This window comes from Hermetia illucens, chromosome 2 (genome assembly GCF_905115235.1).
Source record: "Hermetia illucens chromosome 2, iHerIll2.2.curated.20191125, whole genome shotgun sequence".
Taxonomy (NCBI): Eukaryota; Metazoa; Arthropoda; class Insecta; order Diptera; family Stratiomyidae; genus Hermetia; species Hermetia illucens.
Window position 1 is genome coordinate 116,824,186 of NC_051850.1, and position 17,267 is coordinate 116,841,452.

The 17,267-nt window shown below is 42.9% G+C and overlaps 1 protein-coding gene across 1 annotated transcript in view; it reads left to right on the forward strand.

The window, feature by feature from the left end:
- The window catches only part of LOC119650353 (hemicentin-1-like), a 118,369-nt gene that overhangs the window by 29,950 nt on the left and 71,152 nt on the right, over positions 1-17,267 (forward strand). Inside the window, exon 8 of the mRNA XM_038053035.1 lies at positions 7,862-7,977. Within this exon, the coding sequence (XP_037908963.1) occupies positions 7,862-7,977 (116 nt within the window). The remainder of the gene's footprint in view (positions 1-7,861; positions 7,978-17,267) is intronic.

Consider the following 17,267-nt stretch of genomic DNA (forward strand, 5'->3'; position numbering starts at 1 on the left):
CGGGGACTAATCATTTGGCGCGTAAGTGAGCACACCCGATCAGGCCATCACTTTGAAAATCAACAGAACCGTAATGCTTAGCAAGCTGGGTTGGGTTCTTGAAAATTGTGTGGATCACCTGAAGGGGATGGTGACAATGAAAGCGAAACGTGGACCATGCAACGCAAGAAGCTAATGGCAAGAAACCAAATTCCTGGTGAATTCTGGTATGTAAGATATTGAGTTCGTCGAATGAAGAGGCTTTGTCAAAGAGCAAGAATTAATTGAGAATATTCGCAACTAGAGGAAGAAAACCAGGATCTCCTTAATCCATAAGGGATATTTCGTACCCAGTTATAATAAAAGAGCGCAAATCGGTTTTAGTGCCGGAGTGATAACAACTATCCAGCGTATCCTCTTCATATTTATTATAGATTAACCAATCGCTTATCGGAGTGGCAGTGTGGGTTTACGCTGAGTAGCTCCCATGAAGTGAGAATCCTACGGCACACATTGGCCACGTATTGATTTGGTGGCTCAGAGTCCTGCTGAACTAAAACTTCAATTAAGAGGTATCCCATTCGATTTAAAAACGCAACCGATATGGGCGCAATGAAAAGCACCATTAAACTCCCACAAGGCCCAATACAAAAAAACTGAGCCGAGAGCACATCTTCTTTCTTGATGCTCTCAGAGGACCATACCGATTCCCATGATACTAGATAATCTATGGTGAGGCCCCGTGGCAAGCGACCACTTCAGATGAAGTTTCTTACTTGTTAAGATCTAGTCATCCTCTGGAGTACATGGAGATGGCAACGGTGGCCCAACGGTTTGACTGGAATCAGTCTGGTCCAGAAAACTGCAACGAAACCTTTCTCCCAGCCAAGGACCCTACCTCCCCAGGGGACAACAAAACACATAAGATGTCGCAGGACAACACGAGCAGAAAACACACGGATTTAGTGGCGATCCACCAGGGGCACTATGGACATATAAGCAGCCCTCTGGATCCGCCCCACACAAAACACAACCCTGAATTGCGGAGAGATTCCATGAGAAGAGAAATTTATTCAAGCTAATTCAAGTTAACATATCCCGTTGGAGCTCCCTTTGGTAACCATTCATTTAAAGTACTCAATGTGACCTGAAGTTCGTTACTTTCGTTCAAATCAATCTGCCACTTAGATGTTGCAATCGCGCAGCTTTTTGACTGCAACCATTCTTAATTCCTCTATCCAGTTACTACTCAGAAGGATGCACCCCTCCGTGCTCCGTAGGCCATGCCACGTCGGACTACCTGTAGCTCAAGAAACGGAACACTTAACAATGTCTATTACAGTATTAGTCAAAACCGTGCGACTTATATGAAGACATGTTAACAACACCACTCGCTGGCAGATGTCATTGCAAATTCATATAAAAGAGGGGACCGGTGACTAGAACACACAAAAGAGAGCCCCACACCTCATAAAACGCATCAACTTATATGTTATCAATTTCATTAAACACATCCTGAGCGGAATCAGGTGAGGTAACATGACCATAAATTCCATGACTCAAATTCCAAGTATGTCACTTTTTTGAATATCCGTTACTTTTGATATCCGCTAACTCAATTTCTCAAATAACAAGTGCTATCACCTCCTCGAATTCGTATAAGAACTGAAGTGTAGAAACAGCGCTCACTAATCATCGAGGGTTCGAACCTCGAAAATAGCTCACCCAGCGGCATAAGAAAGTTATCACGCCGAATCACCGTAGGCTTTTCGTTCACCTAAATGCCTGCATATCTAGTATGCCCTTACCTAAAGGCCATCGCAATATACACCGACGAATCGCTCACAGTCTTTTTCTTTCCACTACCTTTCACCATGCGCCCTTTGGAATGTCTTTCTCAGGCGATGAACTTTGCTCCGTTTGCTGCGAAGAGCACTCGCCCGCTACGTGACATGCTTCGTAGTCCTCCGTTTGGGTTTTCTTAGCATGCGATCTTTCACGGAACACATCCACTCATTCAACAATTCCACTTTCTGATTCGCAGACTGAAGCATAAATTCAAAGAGAGTTGAGCAGCCAACTAATGCCAAACAACATATTCCACCCAGTTACGCCGACGCATAATCATGGAATCGCCGTATGTGGAGCACGACTAGAATAAGAGTGTGATCACTAACATTACAGCCATTAAATAGCCTCCTAACGCCTCTGCTGCAGCATTCATCAACATAACATCAATGTCACTAGCGCCCCTGCTCTCAAACGTAAGTCACCAAATGTGCACATTCAGTAAAAGCAAATAGTGCTCCACCAACGTTTCAGGCAATACCTCTACGTATAGCATGGTAGCCAAATGTGCGCTGGAGAACCTTGTTGAGCCACATAGTGAAGACTGCATTCGCGTCCATGTCTTCCGCGAAGATGAGGTATCTCATCAGGTACGCGATATACGGTTCCAAGCCAAGTAGGCAAAGAGTACATGCTTACCCAAAACCACCTCCCATAGGCCTCGCGATTGAGGCACCTACGGCAGACTAAGTAGTGAGGCTTTCGACATAATCTAATCTTGGCGCGTATCATTTATGATAGCAGTGTCCATAGGTAAGCACGCAACCATTGACTGACCAAGGTTAATGCAACATCGCGATGCCAATGCATTAACCCTAGTTACTCTTACAGCGTAGGTGGAGTGTAGCATTTATCCGGCTTGAAAAACCCGGAGCGCCCAGTGTGGCAGTGCCATACGATCACTCTTCAAACAACGAACGCAGACATGATCCTTAGTGCGGCAGACAGTCAAACTACGATCGAATTCTAAACACCTAAAACACGCAGGGAGCAAATGATGCGACTCGACCCTACAACTAAACCACTTTTAGTACACTCTCTCGGTGGATGTCAACTTGCCGAGTACAGCAGGTATTCATAAGGCCACCCCCTTCACCAAGATTCAATGCATTTACCGTATGCACCCTTACGTCCAAGGCGAAACCAACCTAGCGCATTACCACTTGAACCACTTTCTTTGGTGTTGCCGTTTTTAACCACCATCAAATCATGTCCCCGCGGATTAGGAGCTACAGACAAAGCACTAAGAGCTAAGAGCATAGGTAACCTATTACCTATTAGCTACAGGTGGCATCGTTGTGTTTTCTGTCATTTTCCTCGATACATTGCTATATTCCAGGATGACCCCGCTGCTTCTTTCAGCAATCGTCCCAGACGATAATAGTACTATTATCAAGGGACGTGGTACTACGTCCTAAAAGAACGATTGTGCTCCTTTACTGGTTATACTATAACTATAAGTGTTTTCTTTTTTTTTTGGGCGTACACGGAGGTGGAAAATCTTAGAAAGGCACGTCCGCCGCCCGAACGGCGGAACTACAGCGGGCGCGTGTGGGATTCACACCCACTAAAAACCACCCCCGGTCTCTCCAGCCCCAGCCCCGTGGGACCACCAGTGAGGTATTACTTCGCGGTTAGGTTTGCTCTTAGGCACTCATCCTTCTCCTATTTGCAGCTTTCCTCCTTCTTTGTTCCTTCAGCAACTCCTCCTGCATTTGGATGATTGCGAAGCCAACCGCAAGCCACTTCTCCTCGGACTCCAGCATCTCAGTAACCAAGCTCTCCGGGGTCTCGCTCCTGCCCAACACCTGGTTTAAGCTCCTGCTCTACATCGCAAATCGTGGGCAGTGAAACATCACATGCTCTGGATCCTCCGGTATGCCATCGCATCTGGGACAGTTCGGAGAATCATCCAACCCAAAGCGGTGGAGATACTGCCTGTAGCAACCACTGTGTCCCGTGAGGAACTCGGTAATGTGGTAGTTGGTCTCCCCATGTTTTCGCTCAAGCCACACCCTAACGTTGGGAATGAGCCTGTGCGTCAACCGACCTTTCCCTTCTCCGTTGCCAGAAATCAAGCGACTCTGACCTTAAACCTCCTTAAAACTCAATTTGGCGTCAATTATTACCCCCAGGTATTTGATAGCCGGCTTTGATGCGACCGTATGTCCACCGACCTCCACTTTCACAGTGTTACGTTTTCGCGTCCGCCAAGGTCAGCCCGTCCTTTTCTAGCCAGCACTTTACCGCTCTCACTGTTTCCGTTGCGCAAACCTCCACATTTTCTGGGTGTTTTGCTGCAACAACTACAACTAGATCATCAGCAAAGCCGACAATCGTAGTCCCCTCTGGGACGGGAAGAGCAAGCACCCCATTATACATGGTATTCCACAACAGGGGACCAAGTAACGATCCCTGTGGTACCCCGGCTGTGACAATGTACTCTTTGGGGCCCTCATCCGTCCCGTACCAGAGAGTCCTCTCTGAGAGGTAGTTTTCCACCAAATTCGCTAAGTATCCGGGGACACCTATGTCAGTCAACGCCCCTTTAATTCTATTCCAGTTGGGCGAGTTGAATGCGTTTTTGACATCCAACGCCATCACGGCACAGCAACCGCCAGAAATCAGTGCGCCTTTTGCCAGGTTTACCACCATGCCAATTGCCTCCACCGTAGAGTGGGCGCGTCGGAAACCAAACTGGCGTTCCGATAAACCATTGCTGGCTTCGACGATGGGCAGGAGTCTGTTGTAGATGACTCTCTCCATCATCTTCCCCATTGTATCCAACAAGGAGATAGGACGATACGACGCTGGGTTTCCAGGTGGCTTGCCAGGCTTCGGAAGCAACACCAACTTTTCCTTTTTCCACTGGGCAGGGAATATTCCTTCTTTTAGGCACGCCTCGAAGGTGTTGGCGAAAAGGTCGGGCCTAGTATTCACTGCCAGTTTCAAAGCTCGGTTGGGGATGCCATCCAAACCTGGGGCGTTGTTGTCACCGAACCTACCACATATTTCCCGCAGCTCCTCCACAGTTACAGGCGGTATTATGCCGTCATTTAGCTGGACAAAAATTTGCCTTCCCCTATTTTCGTGGTGAGGGAACAGAGTGGTAACAATCTGTTTCAAGAGGCGCGGACAGGTAACCTGGGGTGATTTCCGCAGCCTTTTCACCACCACTATGTAAGCCTCGCCCCAAGGGTTTATGTCGGCATGGTCGCACAGCTGTTTAAAGCAGTTCTTTTTGCTCCTCCGAATGGCTTCCTTTAGGCGGCCACGCAATTGTTTGTGTGCCTCCTCTCGACCATCGCCACCGGGTTTTCCCCTGAGCCTCTGGCAAAGCCTCCTTGTCCAAAAATATGCGGCTTGCAAACTTGCGATTTCGTTGTTCCACCAGTAGTTGGGTTGCCTACTGGGGAGCAATCGCCTTCTGGGCATAGTAGCATCGCATGCTTCCATCACCCATCGAGTGATCTTGGTGGCTTTCTCTCCAGCCGTACCATTCAGGGATATGTCGGATTTGAGCACCGCGGAAAACGTGCCCCCTCGAAAGCTTTCACTGTCCAGCCAAGCATACCACCCGGGATTCTGCGAAAACTCTTTTTGGAGCTCGATCCGCCCTTGATCTCAATGCAGATTGGCTGGTGATCGCTGTGAGTATAGTCCTCACTGACATGCCAAGCGATTCTACTGGCTAAAGTGGCACTCACGTATGTCAGATCCACTATAGACCCCAGGCCCCTTCCCCGGAAAGTGTACGAAGACCCAACATTCGCCAGTACCACGTCCAGCTCCGCGAATGCGGGAAAACTTGGGTGTCCCAATTCCCCTTGGAACACTTTCGCGTTGAAAGGTTTGAAGAAACTGTGAGTTCCTAAAATTTAGCCAATCTTCATGATTATTGCCTTTACAAGCACAATTTAGAAGTCGTCTGACTGATTTCGTAAGTCATTGCAGTTCTCGTTTCCACCAGAAAACCTTTTTATCGCTTTAGCGTCGGGTAATAGGACAAGCTTCTTCAAAGCACTCTAAAAGTGCGATTCAGAGTTTCCAATTGATCGTCTATTACCAAAGGAGTGTTTAGTTGACTAATAAGTTGTGCCCTAAGTTTGCGATCAACAAACCACCTACAGTGATAAAATCAAACAACTTCTCTCCTCTACCCCAACAAATACATCACAACCTATTAAGAATTCTATGCATTTGATTCTATATATACTACCAGATCTTGCGCCGGCGGAAGGCACACCAAATTGTAAGGTAAGTAAGGAGAGGCAATTATGACATTTCTCCTCTTGCTATTAACCTGGTATTGTAAGCCGACCGCAACTAGGTCCTGGGAACAGAATTGTCTCAGTAGGGTTGCCTCTAACAATTTCGACAGCTGGACGCAGGCTGTCCATCTCAAAGATCGAAGAAGATTCTAGCTCCCTTCACTGATCCAATACCAAAGATTTTGTTTAAACGAACCCATGGCTCCTGTGCGGGAAACATATAAGGACATAATATGAAAACCGCCGCTAAACGAAGAGTCTGCTGCTTCCAGTGTGAACCTCACTGGAGAAGGTGAAGAGGTGGAAGAAGCATATCATCACAGTTCTTAATCGTACAGCACTCAGTGAAATTCAACCTCTTGTGGTTGATGTGACGAACTACCATAAGGTAGGAATACATTGCTTCTCCAAACGTGTTCACGGGAAGCAGCTTCACTATTTCACAGGACAACCCTTTCCTAAATGTTGGAAGTCTGAAATCTTTCGTAGATAGTGGAGGAGGAGGTCTTTAGTTCGATAATTGTAGGTGCATTTGTTTATTTCCTTCGTTCGCAATGATAGTACCTAAGTGATCCTTGAATACATGAGAGAACACCTTAATAACGTAACCGCTTCGAATCTTCTTGTGGTGATACCTTTTGGATCATTATGGAGTAGTGTAAAGAGTTTACATCCACGTTTCACTTTCTTTGCATTGATTTCGATATAGCTTTCGACAGCGCGTAGAGGTTGCTGAGGAAGACATATGACGGCATGAAATATGAAGTGCTGTATCAAGAAAAAGTCTTAGAAGAATTTGGAAAAGATAGCGATGTTCACCGGGATTGCGTTTTGTAACAGCTACTTTTTTCGCATTATAGTTGACGTCCTTTATGCAGGTTTGCCTGAGCACGTTCGTAGCTTTAATCGATTATGTCATTTACCGTCAAACACCTCCTCAAAACACCACAGTAGTCATTAGCATTTGCCTACTCCACTCCTACCAAGGAGTCATGGTTCTTGATTTTGAGAAGGCAAACAAGGTCGGAATAAAGATTAATACCAAAATCCTGAAACTTCCAGATTGGGCAGTAATGAGCGGATTATAGAGGACGTCAAACAATATCCGAGAAGCCTGGTGATTATCAAAACATTGAATTTTATTTAGTGCATACAGCGGCATTGACCTCGATGTCGCCCGGCGCATTAACAATGCTAGATCCGCCTTCGTTGTTTTCTCCAAAATCTGCAAATACAACTATTTCAGCACTAGCATCAAGCTGAGTCTGTTTTGCACCGAAGTTCTATCCGTTCTTTTATATGGGTTTGGTACATGGAATCTGACCAAAGCTGTAACTCGAAAGCTCCGACTTTCCATTAGTTAATGTCTGCACACTGTTATCCAAGTATTCTGGCCTGAGACTGTGACAATTCAAAAATCGTCTGGGTACAGGCTCATAGCGCGCGCATAAAAAGGGGAAACTTCTTGAGAGGTCCTGCAGCAGCAATTGTGCTTACGTGTGGTTGACATACTACGGCTCACATAGAATTTTTTTACGAGCACATATTTGCAAAAAAGCTGGTTTTGGTTTGACCCAATCTACGCGTTTTCGGCAAAGAAGAGTACTTGGGTGGGTGACATTTGGCCTTCGAGGATAATGTAGAAATTTCTTGATTGTACATAGATGGTTATGTGAAGCGTATGCAAGGCATTCGAATCCATGATTGTAAATTTCAACTGCATTTTCAAGTACAAGCTTAATCAAATGCTTTTTTATTTCCAGGAAAAACGATACCGTTCATCTGGACTTTTATGGGGTAACGTTGGATGATATAGGAAACTATTTTTGTCAAGCTAAAAATCCATATGGGCAAGATCATGAAAAAGTATCACTTTTTGGTAAGTGTGGAGCTTTATCGCTCTGTTTTGCATTATCCGGCTCCAGAAAGACCCGCGCTTCTGACTTAAATTCTCACTGTAAAGTTCGGCAGCATAATAGAAACAGTAGTGGAAGAGTAACACTTCTTTAGGGAAACTTCATCTGTTTTATCGTCCTTTTTCATTGCCATTTAATTTCATGTGCGAATAACAGCAACCAATTATTAGGTGAGAATAAAAACTGAGTAATCCTTACCAAGGTCTCCTATGGCTCCTAAAAGAGGAAAATGGATACCGTAATAAGGCAACTATTAGCTATCCTCCAGATAAAGCATTGACAAATGAACTTCACAACCACCAGAAGAACTTATCATTCGTACGGCCACAAAAATATTTGGTGCCAGCTGCAAGTTAGGACGACTTTTTAGATGATGTTGCCATACAACAATCTTAAAGAACGCGAGAACTCACAAAGGCTTAAAAAGAACTATGCCGGGGGAAGAAACAACTCCACACACAAACAAAGGCAACCTGGGAGAACCAACAGATCTTCTAAAGTAGAGAACTACCGGGAATAACCGGGCATGGTGTGGAAATTCATGTGGGGAAGAGGCAGTCCGCGTCACTGGCTTAATTAACCTAAGTCCCCAAAAGTCAATGGAATTATAGTCGGGGCGGTTAAATAGGTAATAGGGGATATCACTCAGTACAGCAATTATAGAAGTATGACATTGCTGCATCTCTTTTTTGCGGTATTTTGCTAGGCGAGATACGCCCATATGCCTAGAGCATCATTGCCTCGTTTCAAAAAGATTTCTATCCAGGCAAATCTTCAGTAAATTAGATCTTTTTCTACGATAATTAGACTTGCCTACTTTAGGCTTCAATAATACCCTCCGCTCCTTCAATCATGTAGGAAATACATACAAGCGTATTATCGGCCATGTCAAGTATGTCTTATCTGGACGTAAAGCTTAAAGGCCTTGTTCAGTATATGGTCCATCAGTTTATCCCTGGCAACTGCTTCGTGTCCACAGGTCTCTGAAGGTAGTTAGCAGCGTTGTTTGCTGAGAAAATTGCATTAGGATAATTTTCAGAAGGTCGATAGTGCACTGCCCGTTATATCATACCTTTATAAGCACTTCAAATCACAGTTACAGTCAACCAAGAAGGATGGCAGGTTAATCTGTCTGCCTGCAACATGCAATCAACTCAAAAACAAATAGGCCCAAAGTCATTGAGTTTGATACATGAAATCCTTCAAATTTAATTAATTTAATTTTCCGATACAATTATAAAATAAGCAGACTAGGAAAATAATGACTTTCTCGTTCCCTTGTACATAGAGGATAATACAATATGCTTAACATTACCCGAGGGTTTGAAACTAGGATTCCCCGATATTACCTTCATGCTCCCTTCCTTTATCGTTTACCACTTCACAGAACACCTAAATGACAAACTGTGATCCTTAGACCATTTCAAGTATGTTTAAGGGGCTGAAACTTCTCCAACAGTTAAGTTAGGGTCTGAGTTAAGACAGTAAACACAAGGAAATAACGACTGTAACTAAGCATTCAATAATAATGTCATCAAGGAATGTCGCTACTATTCTCTACTCCTTTACTGATTATAGGATATCTTTCAACTATAGTATGTCGTTTAAACCTAGAACCAAATGTTTCAAGCTGGCATCTGATATTAAGTATTCTCCCAGTTGCCCGAACCTACATTGCACAAGTGCCGGACACTGTTCCAGAACATGTATAGAGCTTTCATCATTCTCCTCACTGAATCTACAGACAATGTCTGCAGATATCCTTAGCTTCCGCAGGTGATAGTTTAGCTTGCAGTGACCAGTGAATATCCCCACTATGATCCGGAGATTCTTCTTGGTGAGGTTTAAACAATCTTTCGAGCGTTTGGATTCATTTTCATTCCTAGTTAGTTTGCCCGGTAAATATTCCTCAGCCGTTCCTCTTCATTTTTCAATGTGGTGGCTATGAACCCATTTCCGATTCTACAGAATGGCTCTGGCCCGTATAGCGGCGTCACTGCTCCTTTCCTGGTCAGCTCGTCCGCTGCTTCATTGCCTTCTAACCCCATGTGCCCTATAACCCAGAGTGTGCAGACCTTGCATCCAAGGATGCCGTAGGGCAGGTTCTCTGCTGATACACACGCATTGTGAAGTCTGTGTAACTCCCTAGCTGTTGTACTGAGTCCAGTTCTTTTTGCCGAGACTACCGGCCCGCATGTAATCAGTGTCCTTACTATTGCAATGTATATTTAGTGCAGCTTTTTTGGGGTGGATCCTCATTTTTTTCTTGCTATGAACCTGCAAGTCACCAGCGCTCTTGTGGCTTTCCGGCGTATGTTTTCAACATGTGTCTCCCAGAGAAGTTGTTCATATAGTGTGATTCCCAAATATTTGAATTCTGTTCTGTTCTGTTCTGTTCTGTTCTGTTCTGTTCTGTTCTGTTCTGTTCTGTTCTGTTCTGTTCTGTTCTGTTCTGTTCTGTTCTGTTCTGTTCTGTTCTGTTCTGTTCTGTTCTGTTCTGTTCTGTTCTGTTCTGTTCTGTTCTGTTCTGTTCTGTTCTGTTCTGTTCTGTTCTGTTCTGTTCTGTTCTGTTCTGTTCTGTTCTGTTCTGTTCTGTTCTGTTCTGTTCTGTTCTGTTCTGTTCTGTTCTGTTCTGTTCTGTTCTGTTCTGTTCTGTTCTGTTCTGTTCTGTTCTGTTCTGTTCTGTTCTGTTCTGTTCTGTTCTGTTCTGTTCTGTTCTGTTCTGTTCTGTTCTGTTCTGTTCTGTTCTGTTCTGTTCTGTTCTGTTCTGTTCTGTTCTGTTCTGTTCTGTTCTGTTCTGTTCTGTTCTGTTCTGTTCTGTTCTGTTCTGTTCTGTTCTGTTCTGTTCTGTTCTGTTCTGTTCTGTTCTGTTCTGTTCTGTTCTGTTCTGTTCTGTTCTGTTCTGTTCTGTTCTGTTCTGTTCTGTTCTGTTCTGTTCTGTTCTGTTCTGTTCTGTTCTGTTCTGTTCTGTTCTGTTCTGTTCTGTTCTGTTCTGTTCTGTTCTGTTCTGTTCTGTTCTGTTCTGTTCTGTTCTGTTCTGTTCTGTTCTGTTCTGTTCTGTTCTGTTCTGTTCTGTTCTGTTCTGTTCTGTTCTGTTCTGTTCTGTTCTGTTCTGTTCTGTTCTGTTCTGTTCTGTTCTGTTCTGTTCTGTTCTGTTCTGTTCTGTTCTGTTCTGTTCTGTTCTGTTCTGTTCTGTTCTGTTCTGTTCTGTTCTGTTCTGTTCTGTTCTGTTCTGTTCTGTTCTGTTCTGTTCTGTTCTGTTCTGTTCTGTTCTGTTCTGTTCTGTTCTGTTCTGTTCTGTTCTGTTCTGTTCTGTTCTGTTCTGTTCTGTTCTGTTCTGTTCTGTTCTGTTCTGTTCTGTTCTGTTCTGTTCTGTTCTGTTCTGTTCTGTTCTGTTCTGTTCTGTTCTGTTCTGTTCTGTTCTGTTCTGTTCTGTTCTGTTCTGTTCTGTTCTGTTCTGTTCTGTTCTGTTCTGTTCTGTTCTGTTCTGTTCTGTTCTGTTCTGTTCTGTTCTGTTCTGTTCTGTTCTGTTCTGTTCTGTTCTGTTCTGTTCTGTTCTGTTCTGTTCTGTTCTGTTCTGTTCTGTTCTGTTCTGTTCTGTTCTGTTCTGTTCTGTTCTGTTCTGTTCTGTTCTGTTCTGTTCTGTTCTGTTCTGTTCTGTTCTGTTCTGTTCTGTTCTGTTCTGTTCTGTTCTGTTCTGTTCTGTTCTGTTCTGTTCTGTTCTGTTCTGTTCTGTTCTGTTCTGTTCTGTTCTGTTCTGTTCTGTTCTGTTCTGTTCTGTTCTGTTCTGTTCTGTTCTGTTCTGTTCTGTTCTGTTCTGTTCTGTTCTGTTCTGTTCTGTTCTGTTCTGTTCTGTTCTGTTCTGTTCTGTTCTGTTCTGTTCTGTTCTGTTCTGTTCTGTTCTGTTCTGTTCTGTTCTGTTCTGTTCTGTTCTGTTCTGTTCTGTTCTGTTCTGTTCTGTTCTGTTCTGTTCTGTTCTGTTCTGTTCTGTTCTGTTCTGTTCTGTTCTGTTCTGTTCTGTTCTGTTCTGTTCTGTTCTGTTCTGTTCTGTTCTGTTCTGTTCTGTTCTGTTCTGTTCTGTTCTGTTCTGTTCTGTTCTGTTCTGTTCTGTTCTGTTCTGTTCTGTTCTGTTCTGTTCTGTTCTGTTCTGTTCTGTTCTGTTCTGTTCTGTTCTGTTCTGTTCTGTTCTGTTCTGTTCTGTTCTGTTCTGTTCTGTTCTGTTCTGTTCTGTTCTGTTCTGTTCTGTTCTGTTCTGTTCTGTTCTGTTCTGTTCTGTTCTGTTCTGTTCTGTTCTGTTCTGTTCTGTTCTGTTCTGTTCTGTTCTGTTCTGTTCTGTTCTGTTCTGTTCTGTTCTGTTCTGTTCTGTTCTGTTCTGTTCTGTTCTGTTCTGTTCTGTTCTGTTCTGTTCTGTTCTGTTCTGTTCTGTTCTGTTCTGTTCTGTTCTGTTCTGTTCTGTTCTGTTCTGTTCTGTTCTGTTCTGTTCTGTTCTGTTCTGTTCTGTTCTGTTCTGTTCTGTTCTGTTCTGTTCTGTTCTGTTCTGTTCTGTTCTGTTCTGTTCTGTTCTGTTCTGTTCTGTTCTGTTCTGTTCTGTTCTGTTCTGTTCTGTTCTGTTCTGTTCTGTTCTGTTCTGTTCTGTTCTGTTCTGTTCTGTTCTGTTCTGTTCTGTTCTGTTCTGTTCTGTTCTGTTCTGTTCTGTTCTGTTCTGTTCTGTTCTGTTCTGTTCTGTTCTGTTCTGTTCTGTTCTGTTCTGTTCTGTTCTGTTCTGTTCTGTTCTGTTCTGTTCTGTTCTGTTCTGTTCTGTTCTGTTCTGTTCTGTTCTGTTCTGTTCTGTTCTGTTCTGTTCTGTTCTGTTCTGTTCTGTTCTGTTCTGTTCTGTTCTGTTCTGTTCTGTTCTGTTCTGTTCTGTTCTGTTCTGTTCTGTTCTGTTCTGTTCTGTTCTGTTCTGTTCTGTTCTGTTCTGTTCTGTTCTGTTCTGTTCTGTTCTGTTCTGTTCTGTTCTGTTCTGTTCTGTTCTGTTCTGTTCTGTTCTGTTCTGTTCTGTTCTGTTCTGTTCTGTTCTGTTCTGTTCTGTTCTGTTCTGTTCTGTTCTGTTCTGTTCTGTTCTGTTCTGTTCTGTTCTGTTCTGTTCTGTTCTGTTCTGTTCTGTTCTGTTCTGTTCTGTTCTGTTCTGTTCTGTTCTGTTCTGTTCTGTTCTGTTCTGTTCTGTTCTGTTCTGTTCTGTTCTGTTCTGTTCTGTTCTGTTCTGTTCTGTTCTGTTCTGTTCTGTTCTGTTCTGTTCTGTTCTGTTCTGTTCTGTTCTGTTCTGTTCTGTTCTGTTCTGTTCTGTTCTGTTCTGTTCTGTTCTGTTCTGTTCTGTTCTGTTCTGTTCTGTTCTGTTCTGTTCTGTTCTGTTCTGTTCTGTTCTGTTCTGTTCTGTTCTGTTCTGTTCTGTTCTGTTCTGTTCTGTTCTGTTCTGTTCTGTTCTGTTCTGTTCTGTTCTGTTCTGTTCTGTTCTGTTCTGTTCTGTTCTGTTCTGTTCTGTTCTGTTCTGTTCTGTTCTGTTCTGTTCTGTTCTGTTCTGTTCTGTTCTGTTCTGTTCTGTTCTGTTCTGTTCTGTTCTGTTCTGTTCTGTTCTGTTCTGTTCTGTTCTGTTCTGTTCTGTTCTGTTCTGTTCTGTTCTGTTCTGTTCTGTTCTGTTCTGTTCTGTTCTGTTCTGTTCTGTTCTGTTCTGTTCTGTTCTGTTCTGTTCTGTTCTGTTCTGTTCTGTTCTGTTCTGTTCTGTTCTGTTCTGTTCTGTTCTGTTCTGTTCTGTTCTGTTCTGTTCTGTTCTGTTCTGTTCTGTTCTGTTCTGTTCTGTTCTGTTCTGTTCTGTTCTGTTCTGTTCTGTTCTGTTCTGTTCTGTTCTGTTCTGTTCTGTTCTGTTCTGTTCTGTTCTGTTCTGTTCTGTTCTGTTCTGTTCTGTTCTGTTCTGTTCTGTTCTGTTCTGTTCTGTTCTGTTCTGTTCTGTTCTGTTCTGTTCTGTTCTGTTCTGTTCTGTTCTGTTCTGTTCTGTTCTGTTCTGTTCTGTTCTGTTCTGTTCTGTTCTGTTCTGTTCTGTTCTGTTCTGTTCTGTTCTGTTCTGTTCTGTTCTGTTCTGTTCTGTTCTGTTCTGTTCTGTTCTGTTCTGTTCTGTTCTGTTCTGTTCTGTTCTGTTCTGTTCTGTTCTGTTCTGTTCTGTTCTGTTCTGTTCTGTTCTGTTCTGTTCTGTTCTGTTCTGTTCTGTTCTGTTCTGTTCTGTTCTGTTCTGTTCTGTTCTGTTCTGTTCTGTTCTGTTCTGTTCTGTTCTGTTCTGTTCTGTTCTGTTCTGTTCTGTTCTGTTCTGTTCTGTTCTGTTCTGTTCTGTTCTGTTCTGTTCTGTTCTGTTCTGTTCTGTTCTGTTCTGTTCTGTTCTGTTCTGTTCTGTTCTGTTCTGTTCTGTTCTGTTCTGTTCTGTTCTGTTCTGTTCTGTTCTGTTCTGTTCTGTTCTGTTCTGTTCTGTTCTGTTCTGTTCTGTTCTGTTCTGTTCTGTTCTGTTCTGTTCTGTTCTGTTCTGTTCTGTTCTGTTCTGTTCTGTTCTGTTCTGTTCTGTTCTGTTCTGTTCTGTTCTGTTCTGTTCTGTTCTGTTCTGTTCTGTTCTGTTCTGTTCTGTTCTGTTCTGTTCTGTTCTGTTCTGTTCTGTTCTGTTCTGTTCTGTTCTGTTCTGTTCTGTTCTGTTCTGTTCTGTTCTGTTCTGTTCTGTTCTGTTCTGTTCTGTTCTGTTCTGTTCTGTTCTGTTCTGTTCTGTTCTGTTCTGTTCTGTTCTGTTCTGTTCTGTTCTGTTCTGTTCTGTTCTGTTCTGTTCTGTTCTGTTCTGTTCTGTTCTGTTCTGTTCTGTTCTGTTCTGTTCTGTTCTGTTCTGTTCTGTTCTGTTCTGTTCTGTTCTGTTCTGTTCTGTTCTGTTCTGTTCTGTTCTGTTCTGTTCTGTTCTGTTCTGTTCTGTTCTGTTCTGTTCTGTTCTGTTCTGTTCTGTTCTGTTCTGTTCTGTTCTGTTCTGTTCTGTTCTGTTCTGTTCTGTTCTGTTCTGTTCTGTTCTGTTCTGTTCTGTTCTGTTCTGTTCTGTTCTGTTCTGTTCTGTTCTGTTCTGTTCTGTTCTGTTCTGTTCTGTTCTGTTCTGTTCTGTTCTGTTCTGTTCTGTTCTGTTCTGTTCTGTTCTGTTCTGTTCTGTTCTGTTCTGTTCTGTTCTGTTCTGTTCTGTTCTGTTCTGTTCTGTTCTGTTCTGTTCTGTTCTGTTCTGTTCTGTTCTGTTCTGTTCTGTTCTGTTCTGTTCTGTTCTGTTCTGTTCTGTTCTGTTCTGTTCTGTTCTGTTCTGTTCTGTTCTGTTCTGTTCTGTTCTGTTCTGTTCTGTTCTGTTCTGTTCTGTTCTGTTCTGTTCTGTTCTGTTCTGTTCTGTTCTGTTCTGTTCTGTTCTGTTCTGTTCTGTTCTGTTCTGTTCTGTTCTGTTCTGTTCTGTTCTGTTCTGTTCTGTTCTGTTCTGTTCTGTTCTGTTCTGTTCTGTTCTGTTCTGTTCTGTTCTGTTCTGTTCTGTTCTGTTCTGTTCTGTTCTGTTCTGTTCTGTTCTGTTCTGTTCTGTTCTGTTCTGTTCTGTTCTGTTCTGTTCTGTTCTGTTCTGTTCTGTTCTGTTCTGTTCTGTTCTGTTCTGTTCTGTTCTGTTCTGTTCTGTTCTGTTCTGTTCTGTTCTGTTCTGTTCTGTTCTGTTCTGTTCTGTTCTGTTCTGTTCTGTTCTGTTCTGTTCTGTTCTGTTCTGTTCTGTTCTGTTCTGTTCTGTTCTGTTCTGTTCTGTTCTGTTCTGTTCTGTTCTGTTCTGTTCTGTTCTGTTCTGTTCTGTTCTGTTCTGTTCTGTTCTGTTCTGTTCTGTTCTGTTCTGTTCTGTTCTGTTCTGTTCTGTTCTGTTCTGTTCTGTTCTGTTCTGTTCTGTTCTGTTCTGTTCTGTTCTGTTCTGTTCTGTTCTGTTCTGTTCTGTTCTGTTCTGTTCTGTTCTGTTCTGTTCTGTTCTGTTCTGTTCTGTTCTGTTCTGTTCTGTTCTGTTCTGTTCTGTTCTGTTCTGTTCTGTTCTGTTCTGTTCTGTTCTGTTCTGTTCTGTTCTGTTCTGTTCTGTTCTGTTCTGTTCTGTTCTGTTCTGTTCTGTTCTGTTCTGTTCTGTTCTGTTCTGTTCTGTTCTGTTCTGTTCTGTTCTGTTCTGTTCTGTTCTGTTCTGTTCTGTTCTGTTCTGTTCTGTTCTGTTCTGTTCTGTTCTGTTCTGTTCTGTTCTGTTCTGTTCTGTTCTGTTCTGTTCTGTTCTGTTCTGTTCTGTTCTGTTCTGTTCTGTTCTGTTCTGTTCTGTTCTGTTCTGTTCTGTTCTGTTCTGTTCTGTTCTGTTCTGTTCTGTTCTGTTCTGTTCTGTTCTGTTCTGTTCTGTTCTGTTCTGTTCTGTTCTGTTCTGTTCTGTTCTGTTCTGTTCTGTTCTGTTCTGTTCTGTTCTGTTCTGTTCTGTTCTGTTCTGTTCTGTTCTGTTCTGTTCTGTTCTGTTCTGTTCTGTTCTGTTCTGTTCTGTTCTGTTCTGTTCTGTTCTGTTCTGTTCTGTTCTGTTCTGTTCTGTTCTGTTCTGTTCTGTTCTGTTCTGTTCTGTTCTGTTCTGTTCTGTTCTGTTCTGTTCTGTTCTGTTCTGTTCTGTTCTGTTCTGTTCTGTTCTGTTCTGTTCTGTTCTGTTCTGTTCTGTTCTGTTCTGTTCTGTTCTGTTCTGTTCTGTTCTGTTCTGTTCTGTTCTGTTCTGTTCTGTTCTGTTCTGTTCTGTTCTGTTCTGTTCTGTTCTGTTCTGTTCTGTTCTGTTCTGTTCTGTTCTGTTCTGTTCTGTTCTGTTCTGTTCTGTTCTGTTCTGTTCTGTTCTGTTCTGTTCTGTTCTGTTCTGTTCTGTTCTGTTCTGTTCTGTTCTGTTCTGTTCTGTTCTGTTCTGTTCTGTTCTGTTCTGTTCTGTTCTGTTCTGTTCTGTTCTGTTCTGTTCTGTTCTGTTCTGTTCTGTTCTGTTCTGTTCTGTTCTGTTCTGTTCTGTTCTGTTCTGTTCTGTTCTGTTCTGTTCTGTTCTGTTCTGTTCTGTTCTGTTCTGTTCTGTTCTGTTCTGTTCTGTTCTGTTCTGTTCTGTTCTGTTCTGTTCTGTTCTGTTCTGTTCTGTTCTGTTCTGTTCTGTTCTGTTCTGTTCTGTTCTGTTCTGTTCTGTTCTGTTCTGTTCTGTTCTGTTCTGTTC